General features: G+C 46.8%; 1 protein-coding gene across 1 annotated transcript in view; it reads right to left on the minus strand.

Annotated features, from left to right (window-relative positions):
* The window catches only part of LOC147451194 (uncharacterized), a 168,219-nt gene that overhangs the window by 98,667 nt on the left and 48,797 nt on the right, over positions 1 to 20,755 (minus strand). The window contains exons 9-13 of the mRNA XM_086520156.1: positions 3,508 to 3,676; positions 3,070 to 3,378; positions 2,564 to 2,888; positions 557 to 2,470; positions 222 to 476 (exon numbers count right to left, since the gene is read on the minus strand). Of these exons, the coding sequence (XP_086376282.1) occupies positions 222 to 476; positions 557 to 2,470; positions 2,564 to 2,888; positions 3,070 to 3,378; positions 3,508 to 3,676 (2,972 nt within the window). The remainder of the gene's footprint in view (positions 1 to 221; positions 477 to 556; positions 2,471 to 2,563; positions 2,889 to 3,069; positions 3,379 to 3,507; positions 3,677 to 20,755) is intronic.

The following is a 20,755-nucleotide window of genomic DNA, read 5'->3' on the forward strand; positions in this document are numbered from 1 at the left end:
AAACTGATGTGGGGGTGTGTATACATGGATGAGGGGGATGGAGCTCTAAGTATAATGGCTGTGAAACTATATGCCTACATGTGCAGGGGAGTACAGCCATGAAGTGCAAAAGACTGAAGCATGACTGAAATGCATTCAGGAGATTGAAACTCAACAAGAAACTTCCACTACCTAAAGTTGTGGTAGGATGCAACATGCAATGAGTAATTAGATTTACTTACTTCATTTCGACCTCCTCCAGGTGGTGCACATGCAGCTAAGAGAGTCATATCCTCGATGTCTTTCCAAAAAAGGAGCTTGCGATCATAAAATCCTTGAAAATCCTGAAACTGCCTTAAAAGCTCAATTGGTGGCTGTGCACCGTATCGTTCTTTGGCAGGCATATTGACGTCATCAACAAAGCATGCAATCCTCTTGCCAACAGGGGCTCCAAGTTTTGTTTTCCTCTTCTTCTCCAGTTTTCCTTCAAGTGCCTCCTGTGGAGATCGAAAAAAAGTTTTTGACAGCCGTCACATCTTGAACCTGACATTCTCATTTAGCTTCAAGAAAAGATCACCTGTGTTGCAATGCTTGTGGTCTGCGCACTAAAATTTAAAACAATGGGCATAATGTCCTTACTTTCCTGTAGCCTCTTGAGTAAATCAAGAACAATGGCACTCTTCCCAACACCTGAGACCCCTTGAAATAAAATTGAGCGCTGAACTTCCAAGCAGACCTCCACCAAAAAACTCATCCTGGTACTGTCTATGGTGGGAACCATCAAGGTGAAAAAGGGGGCTCCTGGGGTGTAAGTAAATCCAGGAACCAATTCTTCCCAAGGGGAAAACATTTGCTCTTTAGGATTAAAAAAGTACTCATAGACTGTGTCACTTGATGGAAAGGTGGCAATTATCTCAAGCTCCTTACGCATGAAAGTATCAAACTTCTCCTGGCTAAGGCGATTTATGTTGCCTCCAACTGACCATATGAAAGAGAAACTAAATAACTTGTTCAAAACAGGAGTCAGTAACTCCAGCTCTTGCTGAAATGCAACTTCTCTAGAAGGTTGGCATAATGCTTCAAAATAGTAACAAAGAGTGCTTACAACATTTATATTGACAGAGGGGATGTTTTCCTTGCATTCTTGTCGGAGAAACTTCAGCCCAGAATCTACATAGGTGTCAAACAAATTCCATATATAGTCAATAACAGCAGCAGCATTTGTTGGTCCAGTAACAGAAACTACTTTGATTAGCCTTTTCTGTAGCCATGTCATTACATAAGGTCGCCATCCAAGATCTTCGGGAGGTACATACACCATACCGCAACGGCTCACAGTAGCCGGTGATGCAACAGCCAGATCTTGAACTTCAAAAAGCATTCTCATTGTCACTGGATTCAGCTTTATTCGCTCACCGTTTGGCAGACATAGGACACAATTATCATCAAGAACTGTATTCATGTTCTCTATCCATACTGCATCAACAGGACCATCAAATATGACCCACTTCCGGTCTAATGTAGTATCGGCAACACACTGTCGGATGATAGTGCTGGCAAGTCCGTCTGTCCATTCATTAGTTAACATGTTGTACTCCCCGTACAGTTCACCCATTTTAATACACTTTGGGTTTAACACATATGTATGTGTAACCTGAAATGCAGGGTTGGAACTTCCAGATAAGCGAAGTTTGGTCATGGCTGCTTGTAAGATTTGATAACAGGTTGTTTTACCCCCGCCTGTGGGTCCAACCTCCATGACACCAAACCGTACATTCATTGTTTCATAAAGCTGAATAATCTTAATCACAAACTCTGGGACTGGTTGTAATCCAGCTTCAATGAGGCATTCCTCTACTGCAGACCGTAGCATCCCAAAGTCTTGAGCAGGAATGCTTGCACCTGGGAAAAGATCAGCAATAATGGCAAGAAACAAACCAACATCCTGAGAAAGAAACTTTGGAAGGTTGCTGTCCTTGAAGGCCCTTATCAATACAATATCTTCATTCAAACTGGGATTTGATCGTTTCAAAGAGCCAGCCATAACCAAAACAGATTTTACTGCTCGCATTCCAAAATCATAGTGATCCTGCTGGCTAAGTTGTTCACTGGAAAGCTTGTACAGCTTTACCATCTTACGTGATAAAATCTTTGCATTAGCAAATCCTTCAGAGAACAGCATTACTTCAGCTACAAGTGCATAGTCAGGAATCATCATAGAAACAGGTCTAAATAGAACTTTTAGATTATCAGGAAGCTCTGTGCGGCCAGCATATCCTGGGTTCATTGTGATAAAAACACCACATGTTGGAAGCAGCTTTATCTCTCTACCCTCAAAGTTGAATCGCGACATGGATGATTTTAAAGCATTCTGAACTGTAAGCAGCTGCTGAGCAACCACAGACAGCACCTCAATGTCTATACGGTTAAATTCATCGAAGCATGCCCATGCACCACACTGAGCAAGACCAGCAAAGAATTTTCCCATAAACTGAAACCATGAACAGCTGAATGTGTTAAGGAATTTTCTAGAAGTAAACAACATATTGAACAGGGCAATTTCTTTCAGAGGAAAAAAGGTCACCTTATAATCCAAGTTCTCACCACAGTTGAAAACAACACACTGCACACCCAGAGCCTTGGCAAGGTCTTTTGTTGTCTCTGTTTTTCCAGTACCTGCAGGACCTGCTGGTGCACCACCCAACTTCAAATGCAGTGCGCCAGTCAGAGTCATGTAGCACCGATCTGTCAAAGGTGTTATTACAAGGCGTGACTGTGCCCCCAAGTATTCATAACCGTAGACGAATCTAGCATTTGTTTGGCGAACAATTGAGTCATCAGCAGTGTCATCCCAATAATAACGAAGTTGCATCTGCCATCCAAATTCCGTGGTTTTGTGGACTTTATCTCTGCTCAAGGATGGTAGACAATTCTTTGAAAGTTTATTCTTTTACTATCAGAAAAGTTTACAACTTTTCTCTTTTAGGAAATTTTAAGGATTAAAGTACAAGTTCATTCATGTAAATGATCAAATCAGACCCTGAAGTTCCATTTTCTACCTGTCTTAACAGAAAACAAATAAACTCAAACCTGATTAAGTCTTCAATAATGTCCCGTGCATGGACATCGATAGTAATCAAAGCTGTAAGGATGCGTCTTTCAAGTGCATGCAAATCGCTTCTAACGAGTACAGACAAGTCTGCCAACTGCTTAACGCATTGATCTTTATATGTAGAAAGCAGAAGTTCTGTATTTTCCTCCTTTTCGTTTTCCAAGGCACTTTCTACGCTGTGACACCAGTAGACTTGACTGATCATTAGAACAAGCTGAGCAGGATGCTTTAGAACCCATTCTTTTCGCGGCCTCTTAACATAGTCCGTGAACGCAGCCTTGGACATTCTAAATTAACACATACATGGCAAAGAAAAAGGTTCAAAGCTTGGAAATGCATTGGATATGTTCAATATCAGCTGCATTTTTCTTTGTGATTTTATGTTCAAAAGACTACTTTTTAGACTTTTAACAGACCTTCGGAGACTGCTGATCATATTTTGTTCAACAGAGGTGAGCCAGTTTTCAACATTCCCACGAGCCTTCAAATTCTTTCCCAAGGAAACCTTCTCTTCTTCGCTTGAAACCATTGCAAAAATGTCAATGCTTCGAGGATCGTCTCCAAAATCCAGTCTACGGATTCCATCTATCCAGAATTTTTATCCACAAATCAGTATCATATAGTGTTCTGTACAATTCACAGTTTAGAAAAAAGCCACAAAGGCATGCAGCAAATAAGTCCCCTCCTGTAATACTTGTTACGATGACAATTTCTAGGCATGACGCTGCACTTCTGTGACACTTCATGATGAGGGTAGTTTAGCCTTTAAGAGAGGTGATATGTGTTACTTTCTTTACTATATTCCCTTGCTAACTCTGTTTGTACAAAAAAGGCGAACTATTTATATGTCATGTTAAGGCAGGTCAAAACAGAAAAAAATCTACTTTTTTGATACTTAGTGATGTTCATGCACTATTATTTTTATTTGCTTGCGCCTTAATGCCTTAGTCATTTTATTTATAAATTACCTCTTAGATTTCTTGCAAATATGTTTCACAGGGGCTATCAGGTTACAGCAGAAATTGTGCTAGTCTTGCGTACTTTTAGAACATTAAGACTTCAAATGGGTCTCAATCTCATAGAAATACGAAGAAGGATGCAGAGAATTTTATTGCAGCAAAAATGGTATGCTGACATATGTCTGAAAACCTATTCTCTGTGAAAATGATAATTGAGATCTTAATCTCCAAAAAACTGTAGTATCTGGCCCTGGGCAAGGGCTTGTAATAATGATTGTGTATTCCTTGGATGCTGTGGAAGCGCTTATATGTGTCCATTAATCTCCATCCAGTTGGGCCGCATTTCTGGTCAGAATACTCTTTTTTTTTTTTTTTTCGAGAAAAAGATCCTTCTATTAGTTACTGAAACTGCCCATAGGGCTACAACCACCTCTTCAAGAGAGGGCTACAACAACCATGGTGGGAGACTCTCCCAATGAAAAAACCAGCATATGTACAATGGGGCTAAATCAAGAAATGGGAGGAGGGAAAAGCCACACAGGTGGTCGGTAATGCCATCGGAGTACACCCTAGATCATGGTGTAGAAAGGTCCAGGACGCCAGAGTCGAAGGAAAGCCCTCTGCGCTCCCGCATGCGGTCGGAGCTGCCCTGAAGTCCCTCGATGTGTCCTCTGAGAGTGTGGATCAGCTCTAGCCCAAAATCGCGAACAGTCTGCTGGTGGCACGGGGCGAGCCTCAAAGATGCGGAAGCAACGGGCCCGCCAGATGAACCAGAGTGTCAGGCCACTGATGAGCTCCCAGCACTCCTCTCTCTCACTGCACCACTCCTGTGGAGTAAGCTCTTAGCAGGCTGGAGTGTAGGTCGCCCCTCTTGCATTACTATCATCCTGCTGGTGGAAGATAGCTCAAACTGAAGTGCTGGGCTTGAGAGGGTAGACCAAGCCGCTGCTCCCCAAGTGTACTGTCGAGCCGTGGAGAGAGCAAGCATGAGCCGAAGAACTCGTAGCCACACCTGCTGGGCCAAGGGACACTCCCAAAGACAATGACGCTGACTCTCCACAAGGTGGTCACAAGCTGCACATGCGGCCGAGAGACCATTTTGCACAAGCCAGCTCCCAACTGCTATAGCTCTGTGTGCGACCAGCCATTGAAACAAGGTGACTCGCCTCGGCTGCCTGGAGTTCCACAACCTCTCCCAAAAAGCTGCCAAGAACTCAGATGTGGGACCCTCCTCCTGCCAATGAGGTGCTGCAGCAGGGCGGGCCTCTCTCTGTGCTGCTAGTATGTGACGTCCCAGTCGAACAGTGTACTGAAAGAACGGGACTCTTGGGTGGTCTGCAGAAGAGAAGGGATCCCTCCATAGCCACTCACCAGGATCCCACTGGACTCGTGCCAGTGGACAACACTCCCAAGCCCATAGCCTCTGGTGTCCAGTCTCAAGAGCTGCTGGGTCAGGGTCTATGACAGGTCCTCCCACAGATGCCCACTACTCGGATCCTCTGAAAACAACGCTGCTACCTGCGGGGCCTCAACTGCAACTCGTTGAAGACGTCCCCCACCCTGAAGCTCGAAGAACAAGGCTGGGACAGTCTCTGAGCAGGCCCTGACTGAGATGAGAACCTGAAACCGGCCTGTACTTTCAAAAAGGGCGGTAGACTTTACTTCAAACCTTGATTTAGCTTTCACCCATTATTAGTCGTCTATTCTACCTGTACTTTCAAGACACAACACGGGGGAAAGGGATACAGGTTGCTAGAATGCACCTGTATGAGAAGACCGACACCAGATTGGCCCCTAACTTAGGCGCCCCTTTCGGTATTTCTTTATTGTTTAACAGAGGGAATAAACGCTGTGGTTCCCTACAAGCTGCCCCGCACAAGCTTGGCTGAATTTCAACTGTTCTGGCCTGATTTCGGTAGCATAACTGTACTAGGACCCTTCACAGTCAGTATTCCCACGCATTGAATGACTTTCCCGACGCATACGGGCACTTTACAAAACCTGGCGAGAATCTGCAGCACGCTGAATTCTCTATTTTTAGCCCCGAAAATGCACCAAATCACCTGTACAGCGGTCCCCTCGCGACCCCGAACCTCCTGAGGGTATTAGGGTCCGTTTAGGGCCAAAACCCTAAACCTGCAAAAATACACAGCAGGCTGTAATTTACTGTTTCGAGCTCCGTTTCGCGTGCCGGTCGCATCCGTAGCAAGCCCTCGAGCTCCCGCACCTGTAGGGCTACTTGCCCTTTGAATCGGACGAGATTTCTGGTGTGAAACCTCTCCGAATTCACCTGTACCTGCGGAGGATTAGCCGCTAGCTAATCCAGTACCTGTGCAAGAGGCTCTTGCCTCGGCAATTGCGCATGAACCCACACAACTGTACATTGGTCAATTGAAAAGCCCACTAGAGGGGCATAACATACTGCCATAGAGGAGAGAGAGGATAGAGGAGAGAGAGGGCAGTGCGTAGCATGCAGGGCATCACTCCTGGCACCGCACTGTACATAAGAGGGAAAGGAAGCACTCCATAGCTCTTAACCTGTGACAAAATCTGAAAATGAGCCTCTCCCAGCTTCAAATTCAGCGCCACTTCTTGTTGCATGAGGAAAGTGCACCAGAATGTGCCACTTGGCGCATTTACAAGCATTTTCTCGTTTCGGGGTTGCCTCTTGACCGGTTGCCCAGTTGACTTCGCGGTAGAGTAATAAAATGTTCCCCTTGTCATTCCGGAGGTAATGACGCGGACACATTTTCAGGTCCCAAAATAGCAGTTCCCTAAATTTTAGGAGATGCTGCCATTATATCTTTCTAGGTCATCCGAACCCCTTTGTACACTGCAGCCACACCCAGAATTGAAATGTAGCCTCTGTAGCAAAGGATTCCACTTTGGCTAGTCAATGACCCCACTTTGGCTAACCATAGTCTTTGTCCAACCTTAGTGCTCTCTTGCCCTCAGGCCTGGACTCCCTCTGGACAGTTCCACACTAGCTATGCAATGCAGGGCAGTTAGATTTCCCGAGGGGTGTTTCCAAAAAGTGAAAGTAAATAGATAATAAGAAAGAAATCAACAAAAAGGATAGATAGTAGTCACACGCTGGTGACATACCCCCCTCTTGAAATCTCAAACGTCCTCGTTTGCATCTATGTCGTACATGCTCACAGTCAACACTGATGTATTCAACACCTGTCGACACATGTACGACACATACATGCTCATTGTCAACCCTCGTGTATTTAACACCTTGTCGACACATGTATTGCCTGCGTGTGAACCCTGTCCCAATGACATAGTGGTAGCTTCGCACTCTGCCATTGCTTTGAGTCACTGACTTTCCAATGACAAAATGGTAGCTACGCATTTTGCCACTGTCTTATAGTACACGTTGGATCCCGTAACACTCTCAAGCATACCCAAACCGACAGTTTAAGAATGCAGTTACACATGTACCCTTTAATAGAAGCAATTACTGTATCCTTGACAAACTGACAAGAAATACTCACTTCTATAGCACTAACCATACTTTTGGACATTCCATAAGAGCTATTGCCAAACTGACAATCTGTACAGCTCTAACATTTATGTAACAGGTATTTCATTTGAGCTCACTTTAAAATACCATGTACATCATTTCTTTCAGAAGCCATTGTCACACTGACAATCCATGTAGCTTTGAAACTCAAGGGGTCAAGGTAGGTTGCAAATCGAAGGCTTCAAGGTAAAGTGATAACACAGTTGGTGACTCTGTAAGTTCACCTTCTTCAATCCACTTAGCATCCATTGGTGGATAGTTTCTGAACTTTACCAAGAAATGCCTAGCAACCTTGCCTTTCACTTTTCTTTCCTTATGTGCCAAAATCTGTTCAGGGACCAAGATCTCGTCAAGTTCCTCGACTTCCGGCTGATCTTCAGCTAGCATATCTTCTGGCACATCACCCACATAGGGTCTGAGAAGACTCACATGAAACGCATTGTGAATCTTCCAACTGTCAGGTAATTTCAGCCTATATGCAACATCACTGATTATGTCGCATACTTGAAAAGGCCAATAGTAACGCATGCTGAGCTTTGGAAACAGTCTTTCCTTGCTCTTTATCTTCTTTAACCTTGCCTTTTCAAAGCGTAAAAGCACCCAATCACCAAGTGAATATATCACTTCACGACGGTGATGATCAACTGCTTTATTTGCTTTGCCTGAGTCTTTTCTAAGGCCACTTTGACCTTCTTGTACATATCATCCATGTGTTGAACATACTTATCTGCTTCAAATATCTTGTCCTTTGTATGCAGTATGGGAGGAACTTTCTTGCCACCTTCAACTATCTCAAAAGGTGCCTTGCCAGTTGATGAATGCACTGTATTATTGTATGCATACTCCACCAATGGCAAATATTGCTCCCACTTTCCTTTATGCTCTGACACGTAGCACTTTAGCAGATCTAGGACAGTATAATTTGCCTCTTCTGACTGCCCATCTGTTTGAGGATGAAATGACGAAGAGAATTTGAGCATGGTGCCCATATTCTCAAACAAGCCTCTCCAGAACAAACTTGTCATGCGTGGATCACGGTCGCTAACAATCGACTGTGGCATGCCATGATACTTGAAAATATTGCTCATAAACAAGCGTGCCATCAGATCTGGCTTTATCTTCTTCCTGACAGAAATAAAATGAGCCTGTTTGCTGAATTTGCAAATAATGGTCCAAATACCATCGTTTCCTATCTACGTTTTCGGAAGATCAAAGATAAAATCCATAACAATACTTTCCCATGGTTTATCTGTAATAGGTAGTGGTCGCAATAACCCTGGTGCCTTTTGCCTGTAAAACTTGACCTTCTGGCAAATTAGGCATTCTTGCACAAAGGCATCCACATCTCTTCTCAATGTAGGCCAGTAGAAGAATGTCTCAACCGCTTTAACTGTAGCATCGATACCACGATGCCCTGCATATGGTGGGACATGACTCTCTTCTATAACTTTGCGTCGCAATGGCTTTGTGACACACAATCTGCCATGCATCATCATAAACCCATCTTTGAGAAGATAGTGTTCATGACGTTGTCCATCCATTAGCTTCTCGAAGACCCTTGCAAAATCTTCATCATTTGCATACTGTTCTCTCATATCATCAAGTTCATGATGATAAGGAATTGACACAGCTGAAATTTGTGGCTTCCTTGACAAGGCATAAGCCACAACATTCTTCTTGCCTTCCACATGCACAATCTGAAAATGGAACATGGACAAGATATTTGCCCATCGCATATGTTTCTCAGATAACTTTGTCTGTGTCAAGAAGTATCGCAAGGTCTGATGGTCCGTTTGGACAACAAATCTGCACCTAGCAGGTAGTGTTTCCAACTTAAGAGCGCATGAATCACAGCCAGTAACTCTTTCTCATAGACCTGCATGTGCATGGTCATCTCTGGCCCTTGCAAAATTCTGCTCTCATAGGCTACTACCCTGCCATCTTGCATTAGCACTGCACCAATGCTACTACCACGGGCGTCACACTGGACCACAAATGACTTCCTAAGATCTAGCAACACAATGACTGGATCTTAAGTCATCTTTTCCTTTAAGAGATTAAAAGCTGAAATCTCTTTCTATGTCCATCTAAAGGTGACTGCCTTCTTTTGAAGAGCATGTAAAGGTGAAGCAATCTCAGCGAAATTTCGGATATACCTTCTGTAATAGGAGCGTAGTCCCAAGAAACTTCGGATATCGTGCACCGTCTTTAAATCTGGCCATGACTTGATCGCTTCAACTTTTGCAGGATCCATTCTCACACCATCCTTTGAGACAATGTGTCCCAGAAAGTGGATCTCTTCCAGAAAAAAATCACTTTTCTTTGCATTGATGAGCAACCTATGACTGCGTAGCTCTTTGAACACAATGGCCAAGTGATGCCTATGCTCCTCTTCATTCTTTGAGTAGACTATCATGTCATCAAAGAATGTACCAACAAACTACCGGTGTGGACGGAAAATTCTGTCCATCATCCTATTGAACGCAGCAGGAGCATTCGTGAGACAAAAGGGCATCACTAAAAATTCGTAAAGGCCAAACGTTGTTCTAAAAGCAGTCTTGTGCACATCCTCTGATCTAATGCGGATCTGATGGTACCCACTCTTTAGATCTATCATGCTAAACATAGCTGCTCCTTCTAATTTGTCTAGAATATCATCAATTCTAGGTATAGGGAGCCTATTCTTGATGGTATTCTTGTTCAGTGCACGGTAGTCGATGCACATACGCCATGAGCCATCCTTTTTCTGCACCAACAACACTGAAGAACAGAATGGAGATGAACTGGGCTGAATCAGCCCCTTTTCTAACAGCTCCTGTACTTGGCCCATTATCTCTTTCTGCTGAGCCGCACTAACCCTGTACGGAGGCTTATTTGGTGGGCTACTGCCTGGCACCAAATCTATCGCATGGTCCTCGGGTCTCTCTGGCGGTAATGGAGACGGTAATGAATTAGAAAAACACTCACTATACTGTTGTAAAAACATTGACCTTTCTTTATCTAGCACAGATAAATTTGATTCATCACAATTTGACACTTCACGTGCAAAACCAAGTATGCAGAAAGATGATTTTTCATTACAAAAGTAATAGCAGAAGCTGATACAGTGGGAATAGACTCTCCTTTAAGCTTTACATCCAGAATGTGAGTCTTTCCCTTGCTTTGTACAGTGATCTTTTTGTTGTAGGCATCCATGATTCCCTGTACACGAAATAACCAAGGAATACCTAACAACACATCACATCCGTCTAGTGGCATGATGTAAAATTCTTCAGCATCTACATAGGACTGGATATGTAGGCGCAACTTTCCAATGATGGGTGTCATAGCCTCTCTATGGCCAGGACATGCCAAACCTGCCTCTGTTGTATACCCCATCTCTTCAGGTCTGATTCCCAACTTGGAAGGCAATTCTGGGGAAATGAAGTTGGCTTTGGCACCTGGATCAGAGAAGATAAGCACTATTTGATCCCTGACCTTTCCCCATGCTCTGCAAAGCTCACTTGCATCTGAATTTGGCTTATCGCCCACCATATCTGGCACTAGACCAGCCATGGGCTTCTTTCCTTTCCTGTCCTCCTTGTCTTCAGAATCAGCTGGCCTTTTCATTGTAGGATAGTTGTAAGCAATGTGGCCAGGCTGCTCACAGATAAAGCATTTGTTCTCTGACCTCGGGACCTTCTTTTGCTCTTCAGACTTGCGAGGAAAACGTCTTTTCCATTTCTTCGCTGGTCCCTTTTTTGACTCAGCCGTAGCTTTGCCTTTCCCTGCATTGGCTGGCTCCTGAGCCCCTTTAGGAACCTCCTTGGGAACATACTTTTTCGCTGAATTTTTCTTGGCTGATCCTTCCGTGACGCCAGTATTGAATTCACAATCTTCTCCCTTGAGCAAACCATTGCCAGTGTTTGCTACCTCGATGAGTTGCGTCAAAATAGTGACTTTGGTCTTCGTGCAGTACTTTCTCAATCCTTTGGGTAGGCCACAATAGTATTTTTCAATCTGTTCTATCAATGGCACAAACCTATAGGAAGTTACTGGAAGTAGAGCTTTCCAAAACTTCCGATTGTAGTCATCCAGATTCTTGTAAGTAGCAGCATTAAGCTGGTGCCATTCTATCATGACATCTGCTTCAAAGTCATCAGATAACCATGCTGCTGCGAAAATCTGCTTGAAGTAAATCCATGTGGACGGAGCTTGCCCTTGAAGCAATAAAGTTGTCCACCATTGTCCCGCATTCCCTGTCAAGAAAGTGGCTGCCTTGCGGACCTTTGAAGCCTCTGTAAAGTTTCCCCCTGCATGGGCCTTGTCAAACTGCTGGAGGAATGAGAGAGCCTTCTTCCTGTCATCAAACCCTGTAAAGGTCGTGAATGTCACACCTTTGCTACCTTCTTTGTACGAAGTTGGCCTCTCCAGCGGCGTTAAGTTGTCATATGGAAGTGACTGAAACAGGGAACACTGTTAGGGTTCATTTGTGTTCCCTGACCGCAATTAAGTTGACCTGGAAACGCCATATTTGGCTGCTAATTTGTAATTCCAGCCATACCAAAATTTGCCTGTGGCATCCCAAATTGGCCCTGAGTGCTCTGAAACCCTGGTAGCATGCCCATGACACCATACATGGGGTTAGGCATCATCGTTTGAGCACCCCGGAACACTGTTCCTGGCGTGTAAAACTGATTTCCAGGTGCATGACCAGCCATGCTCTGGAATACAGATCCACCTCCAAAATAGCCAGGGTGTACTGAAGGTGGTGGGAAGACTTGTTGCATAGCCTGTAGGGTGCTTCCCTGTCCATTAGCACCAGCTATAGGCTGTTGAAAGGTGGCGGGCTGAACTGGTACAGCTTGAAAGACTGGCATCTCAGCCACATGTTCTTGCTCCTTAGGCTCAAGTTGTGGAGACTGCATGTTCTCCGTCAAGTGCACAGGTGTTTCCATTGACTGTGCACTATGAATCACCTGTGCTCGAGCCTTAAAAGGCTTTTGAATATGCTCAAGTGACCCAACTTGCTGAAACGGAAGAGGAGGTTGCAGAAAGGCTAAAAACCTCGGGTTCTGCATTACTTGTGTGAACATAGCCACAGCAGTAGCCAACTGGGTCCTGAATGTATCATCATCCGTCTGTGGTGGTCTTGAAGACTTACCCACTTCATGTATCTGTTGACTCTGTGAAGAGGAAACCTCTTCAGTCACATCATCTGGTCTGTCAGCCATAATTGCAATTCCCTGTGTTTGGTCTATGATCCCCGGTGTCTTCAAGCCCAAACTGACCAAGGCTCACTTCTATGGGAAAAAGTAATTTAATCCCGTCGATGGAACCATGAAACCGGCCTATAATTTCAAAAAGGGCGGTAGACTTTACTTCAAACCTTGATTTAGTTTTCACCCATTATTAGTCGTCTATTCTACCTGTACTTTCAAGACACAACACGGGGAAAAGGGATACAGGCTGCTAGAATGCACCTGTATGAGAAGACCGACACCAGATTGGCCCCTAACTTAGGCGCCCCTTTCGGTATTTCTTTATTGTTTAACAGAGGGAATAAACGTTGTGGTTCCCTACAAGCTGCCCTGCACAAGCTTGGCTGAATTTCAAATGTTCCGGCCCGATTTCGGTAGCATAACTGTACTAGGACCCTTCACAGTCAGTATTCCCATGCATTGAATGACTTTCCCGACGCATACGCGCACTTCACAAAACCTGGCGAGAATCTGCAGCACGCTGAATTCTCTATTTTTAGCCCCGAAAATGCGCCAAATCACCTGTACAACGGTCCCCTCGCGTCCCCAAACCTCCTCGGGGTATTAGGGTCTGTTTAGGGCCAAAACCCTAAACCTGCAAAAATACACAGCAGGCTGTAATTTACTGTTTCGAGCTCCGTTTCGCGTGCCGGTCGCATCCGTAGCAAGCCCTCGAGGTCCCGCCCCTGTAGGGCTACTTGCCCTTTGAATAGGACGAGATTTTTGGCGTGAAACCTCTCCTAATTCACCTGTACCTATGGGGGATTAGCCGCTAGCTAATCCAGTACCTGTGCAAGAGGCTCTTGCCTCGGCAATCGCGCATGAACCCACACAACTCTACATTGGTCAATTGAAAAGCCACTAGAGGGGCATAACATACTGCCATAGAGGAGAGAGAGGGCAGGGCGTAGCGTGCAGGGCATCACTCCTGGCACCGCATTGTACATAAGAGGGAAAGGAAGCACTCCATAGCTCTTAACCTATGACAAAATCTGAAAATGAGCCTCTCCCAGCTTCAAATTCAGCGCCACTTCTTGTTGCATGAGGAAAGTGGACCAGAATGTGCCACTTGGCGCATTTACAAGCATTTTCCCGTTTCGGGGTTGCCCCCTAAAAATATCCTGACCGGTTGCCCAGTTGACTTCGCGGCAGAGTAATAAAATGTTCCCCTTGTCATTCCGGAGGTAATGACGCGGACACATTTTCAAGTCCCAAAATAGCAGTTCCCTAAATTTTAGGAGATGTTGCCATTGTATCTTTCTAGGTCATCCGACCCCCTTTGCACACTGCAGCCACACCAAGAATTGAAATGTAGCCTCTGTAGCAAAGGATTCCACTTTGGCTAGTCAATGACCCCACTTTGGCTAACCATAGTCTTTGTCCAACCTTAGTGCTCTCTTGTCCTCAGGCCTGGACTCCCTCTGGACAGTTCCACACTAGCTATGCAATGCAGGGCAGTTAGATTTCCCGAGGGGTGTTTCCAAAAAGTGAAAGTAAATAGATAATAAGAAAGAAATCAACAAAAAGGATAGATAGTAGTCACACGCTGGTGACAGAACCTCCAGTCGTGTGAAGGCTCCCATCCACCAGGGTGCTACTACCTTGAGGGGCTTGAGCCACTCAGCTGGAACTGACTTTGAGATGTCTTGACACATGCTCTGCACCCCTCTCATGCCCTGTAGCTGAAGACCCTTCACCTCCTTTGACAAACCTGTGAACTCTAGCCAGTCACCTAAAGAGCGCACTGGACCTGCTGCCATGGAACCCCAGGAAACATGAGGCCGACTACCAACCAAGTGGCCTCTCTCAGTGCTAACCATGGGGTTCCAGACAAGGGGCTTCCGTAGGCGCTCCTCCGTGCACGTAGGCCGTCTCTGCTCCAAGCCACGCCACAAGTGCTCCCAAGATCGAAGCAAACTCACTGCGAAGCGGTCCTTTAGTCTCCTGCTCAGAACAACTCCGTAACTCTGCACATCTCTGTAAAGATCCATCTGGTCGAAGGTTGCCAAGGGCCTCCTGTCTGAGGCACCCTAGCACGAAGCCGCTGTAGCAAGAACTCCTTCCAGGGCTCCTCACCTGGAAGAAGTCCTCTGACGATGAACTTCCCAAGAAGGGCTCTGCTCTGTTGTGCTGGGTCAATGATCCCAAGCCCTCCCTGTGAACAAGGAAGAGTGATGACCTGCCAAGCCACCTTGGCTCGGGCCATCTGAGTGTCACGTCCCGACCAAAGGAAGTTCCTGATCAGCCTCTCTACCTCGCTGATACAAGAACTCGAGAAGATCCAGCAGGAAGTGATGTGCCACATAGTCGCCAACAACACCTGGTTGGCAACTACTACTTTGCCAGCCAGAGAAAGTCGTGCTGAGCTCCAGTGTAACAACTTTCTCCTGATAGACAGGAGAAGGGGGGCAATCTGCTGCTAGGGAGACAAGTCCAAACCAACCTGACAGCCCAAGTACCGAACTGCAGTCCCTCGCCGAATCCACCTAAAACCCTCTCCTGGCATCCAATCTGGCTTAGGAGCACTACCAACTGAGAAAGCCATTGTCTTTCTCCAGTTGATCAGTGCGTCCGATGCACAACAGAAGGTCTCCAGAGCCTGCGCACACCTGTGAAGGTTGGCCTCCTGGCCATCTAGGTACAAGGCTGAGTCGTCGGCAAAGTGAGTGTCCAATAGCTCATCTCCCAGAATAGGGAGTGCTAAGCCCCGTAGATCAACCTGCTGCGACACCATAAACCTGCTCATCGCCTCCGCATAGAACAAAAAGAGGAAAGGGGCAAGAGGACAACCCTGCCTGACCGAGCGTGTAAGCCTGAAGCGCTCACCTCTCCCTCCTGCCAAGAGTACCTGACTATGAGCTTGTCTGTACAAAGCTGACACCCCCCCCTCTGATCCAAGCATCTGAGAAGCCCATCCTACGTAGCGTGCCCTCTAGAAAGTCCCAATCAACTTTGTCGTAAGCCTTCTCAAAATCGAGAAGAAGAATCACGAGGTCCTCACCATGGAGCCGTGCCAGGGCAGAAGCCTCCCAAAAGGTAAAGATGTTGTCAAGGATACTACGTTCCTTGACAAAAGCTGTCTGTGTCCCATGTATAAGGCTCTCCAGAAGTGGCTAAATCCTCAAACTCAGAGCCTTGGGCAAAATTTTGTAGGCTGAGTTGAGGATGGTGATGGGTGCCACTGTCGAATCTCATCCAAGGAGCCACCCTCCTTGGGAATGAGGTAGATCAGGCCCTCACTCATGCTGTCAGGCATCACTCCTGTGTGCAAAATGTACTGAAAAGCACTGTAGAGATCTGGGCCAAGCAGGTCCCAGTACTCCAAGAAAAAACTAGGAGTCAACCCATCCTCACCTGGACAACTACCACGGGGGAGGACCCGAAGAGCTGAGTACAGCTCCTCAAGATGAAGTGGCAGCTCAAGCCTTTGTCGCATCTCCTCAGTCATAAGACAAGGCATCTGTGCCCAAACCTGCTCCCTGCATGCATCCTGACGCTCTGACTGGGACTCTGCAGACAGTAACTCACAGTAAAAGTCAGTAGCAACTGCACGCATATCCTCGATCTCAGAAGCAACTGACTGACCTTGGCATGCAAGTGCCGAGGTCCCACTGCCTCAAAGAAAGCACCAATCACTCTGTCGCCCACCTGGGTCCACTGAGATGCATGTCGGTGGAAAGCAAACTCATGTCGCCGCTCCTCGGTGCTAGCAAGCTCCTGTCGAGCCTGCTGTAACTGCTCCTCAAACCAAGGACTGTCTGGATGTTGCTCCTGCATCCTCTACAACGAAGCAATGCCCCGTCTGAGACGCTGCTCCTCTCGCGCTACAGCTCGGCGAGCCAGAGACTCCTGGAGAAAAAAACGACTAATCTGTGCTAGGCCTGAGGCCACTCTGCCAGCAGGTGAGTCCTGCCTGTCCAAGCCCTTCGTCCAGAGAGCCTCTACCCTCTCTCTGAGTGCTGAGTCCAACAAGACCCTCTCTGGGATGCGAAGCATCGTGCTCCCACTCCTCTGTCTGTCTGCTACTGTGAGGATCACTGGTGCATGGTCCAAGAAGGAGGTCCCTGCCAGGATGCCCATTGTCCCTCCCAAGTCACTGAAGTGGTCACTAGTGTAGAAGCGATCTATCCGTGATAGATTCACTCCTCCCACTCTGCGGTCCGATCGAGAGAAGGCAAGGCTGTCTGGGGGCCTCACAAAACCAGAGTGCTGCCAAACATCCGAGACCCTCAAAGTCATACAAAACCTCTCCCAAGATGCCAACTCAACTCCATGCACAGTAGCATGGCTACCACCAATCCTGTCAGAAGGGTCCTCTAGCATGTTGAAGTCCCCTCCTATGCACCAATCATCCAATGCTCTGCTTGCGGCAGAGACTCAACAATCTGTGACCAAAACTCTGCACGAGCACTCGCCACATTGGGCGCATAGATCTGATAGTAACCTCGTCCGAGAATCTGTACGTGCAAGATCTTGCCCACCCCTACGAGAAGGCGGGCCTGGAGAAGGTCACGCAACTCTCCTCTACTAGGTCGAGTACCGAGAATCTTGCAAATGACAGTAGTCGCCTGCAATCGCTCTACCTCTGCGGCTAGGCTCGCTTGCTCTGTTGGCGAAAGAGCAAGTCGAATGGTGGGTTCAGCGGGGTCGGGCGAGGGGGCTTCGGACGAGTCCCTTTGTGGCGGAGCTTGAGCCTCCATCTGTGTCTACTGCTGGCGAAAGAACTGGAGGCGGAGAGATTTCTGCAAAAAGATGCACCAAGTACTGCCCAAAGAGTCAGTGCGGCACTAGCCAAAAAGCAGAGAGCTTCGGGGAAAAAAGGGAGAGCAGGCGCCGGGGGGGGGGGGGGGGGGGGGGGGGGGGGGGGGGGTTGTACGGGTGGGGGGAGATGGGGGGGAGGGGATGGCGGCGCGACGGGAGGCCGCGGGTACGCAGCGTGGAGCGGGGGAGCAGCCGACAACAGGCGGGCGAGCAGGGACAGCGGGCAGGCAGTGCGAAGGGGGGGCAGTAGGCGGGCGAGCAGGGACAGCGGGGGGAAGGGCAGGCCGAGGAGCGAGGGTGGGAGGCAGCGCAAGAGGGGGGGGGAAGGGGGGGTAAGCGATGGCGTGGCAAGGGGGGGCGTCGAACAACAGCAGCGAGCGCGAGGTCTGCTCTAACATATATTGGTCAGAATACTCTATCACCCTCCTGAGTGGACTAAACCCATTTCTAAATAGTTACTACAACTTCCCTCTGATCTCATATTATTGTTGGTCAGCTGCAGAGATAATGCTCCTCTTAAGTGACATAATCTGAAAATCTGATTGTCACTTGATCTATGTTGCTTTTCTAGGCTCAAACCTCTAGCTGAGCTGCATAAAGGTCCTTGTCATAGCATATATTCCCAATTACTGACCAAATCAATCTCTGTAATATGTAGGTAATGGTCTCCATAAAATGGCATCTTCATGAACAATGGGTGAGCTGGGCTTTAGATCTATCCAAAAGAGTCGCATGTACTAAAAAGTGAAGTTCATGTGGTTATACTGAGGGGTGCTGCTCTAGATGATATGTATCACCCGCCTTTGAATGGGTCCTAGTGGCCAAGTTGCCCCATCAAGGCCCTAGTGGCTAGGACTAAGGCCCTAATGACTAGGACTAAGGCCCTAGTGGCCAAGTTTCCCCAACAAGGAGGAGACTTTATGGCTAAGAAAGTGGGTCGAGAAGCTCTCCCCAAGGCATCCCAACAGAAGCTCAGAGAGTCTCTTAAACCAGAGTCTACCTAGACAACTTTATTGCTACATCGTAACGTGGCCCAAGTCGTAAAGTGGTTCTCTGCAAACTGGCTGCACCATTTATCTGCTAAGCCATCCAAGGTTGATGGGAATAGTACTAGGTAGGCGTCTTCTCTGTTGAGACCACGACCCTTGTAGAGGGATACAAATCTCCTAGCATGGTCGTCTGCATCCTCTATGAAGAGACCTTTGAAAGTCGGGAACTTAATGTTCACCTTAGCCAGAGCGCTTGTCAACTCCTCCATGGCTATCTGCTCCTCAGCCTGTTGCTCAAGAGGTTGCTGTAACACAGTGGGTGAGTACTGTACTAGGGAAGGTGACCTACGAGGTGAAGGAGTGGTTGCTGGAGTGGAGGTAGCCGCGTAGGAAGGTAGGGATAATGGAGCTTGTGTACATCTACTGGGCATAAAGGGTTGGGGCTTCCGATGGTAATACTTGAGAGGACTCAGTAGTGGAATTTGTCGATCTTTGGATTGCCTCGTATGTGTCATGTAGTAATCAGAAGCCCTCCCAAGCTTTGGGCACGAAGACCTTTAACTTACTGAACACTGGTCCAAACTCCACTAGACCAAGGCGAGTGACTAGACCACTTGGCTAGACCCCGGATGAGAAACAACTAGACCAAGGCGAGAGACTACTAGACTAGGACGAGAGACTAGACAAGCTAGTCGAGGGGAAGCTAGACGAGACCGGCAGACTAGCACAGGCAAGAGCTTAACCCAACTAGCTCCTTGACTCGACTCTCGATGGAGTGAGACTTCAGTTGAGGTCCCACCGGGCGTGCCAAAAATGAGAGCACCTGTAGCGGGAAATGTGTCGTGCTCTTTCAACAGTGGGTGCTCCTTAGTGCAGTATGCAAGAAACCTCACTCCAACAGAAAGAAAACATCACACTTAAGTGAAACGACGAATCAAAGCACAACAGACTCGGAACTCAATGGAACTCGATAAACTCAAAGAACCATACAGACTCTGGCTTGGAAGCACACTCAGTTGCAAGCCCAGACTCAAGGGTACAATGGGGGTGTTGAGGCTCCAATGTAGAGGGACGGTGTAGACGTGATGTGCATGAACTCAAGACTCAAGACTCAAGACGCTCGACCGGACAAAGTAGATGATGATAATGATATCTCCAACCACACATGTATATCTCCTAAAGAGCCACCAAAGGCTAGCGGATATCCCAATCGAGCTAAGCCTATCTCCAAACTGAGGTTGTGGTGATCTAGCCACGGTGTCCACTAGACCACCCTCTGTATCACTTGCCACGTGTCACTGCCTTGGCGAGAGTCCGTCTAGTGTGAACTAACCAATTGCAACTTACTGCCACTCCTATGCCCGTGACACTAACTGCCCGTCCTATGCCCATGACACTAAAGCCCTTCTACATCGTCATTGTCCTGAGTCTCAGGACCACTACACCAGGGAATGCCCCAAGCAATGTGCTTCTACATCCACTCAACCCCACCTCGTGAGTTCAGCTTGCCAATGAACTTGATTGTAGCTAACTCTACCCCTCAACCACAAATGCAATGTCACCCCAAGATACACCTCATCACCAAAGCATCGAGGCATCCTAACCAGGTAAACGACCAAAAGCATGTCCAAAAATGAGATCCATATAATCAAGTGTGTAATGCCCATATACACAAACTCTCACGTGTCCACACAAGGCTGCTAACATCCTAGTCCACGGTTGTTGTCGAAGAAATGTCGGCAGCAACGAGGCCTTTTGAGCAAGCATGTGGTATTGAACATCAAGAATATTTAGAACCTCCATGTATCTTAGGTGTACACATTGAGGTTATTTTAAGCTCATATTTTATGGCTGATGCTTATGCGATGATTTGTTATTTTTTCCATAAACTTCAATCTAGGATGTACAAACAATTATGGATGCATTGTCCCTTTTTGGTCGTGCTGCCGGTTTAAATTTCAATTTTGCAAAGTCACATCTTTTGCCTCCACTGTTTGGGGCATCTCATTGAAGGAGGTTTCTTGTATCTTGAATGCAAGATCATTTTCTTGGAAGCTTTCCCCATTGCCATTGCATGTATGTCTACGGATCGTTCAGTCTAACATAATGGCTTACATACAGTTTCATCTTCGTACTTGACTTGGAATGCAAAAGCACATTGCTCACTTTATGTCCAACGCCATTGC

Source organism: Adiantum capillus-veneris, chromosome 9 (genome assembly GCF_014529385.1).
Source record: "Adiantum capillus-veneris isolate H3 chromosome 9, ASM1452938v2, whole genome shotgun sequence".
Classification (NCBI taxonomy): domain Eukaryota; kingdom Viridiplantae; phylum Streptophyta; class Polypodiopsida; order Polypodiales; family Pteridaceae; genus Adiantum; species Adiantum capillus-veneris.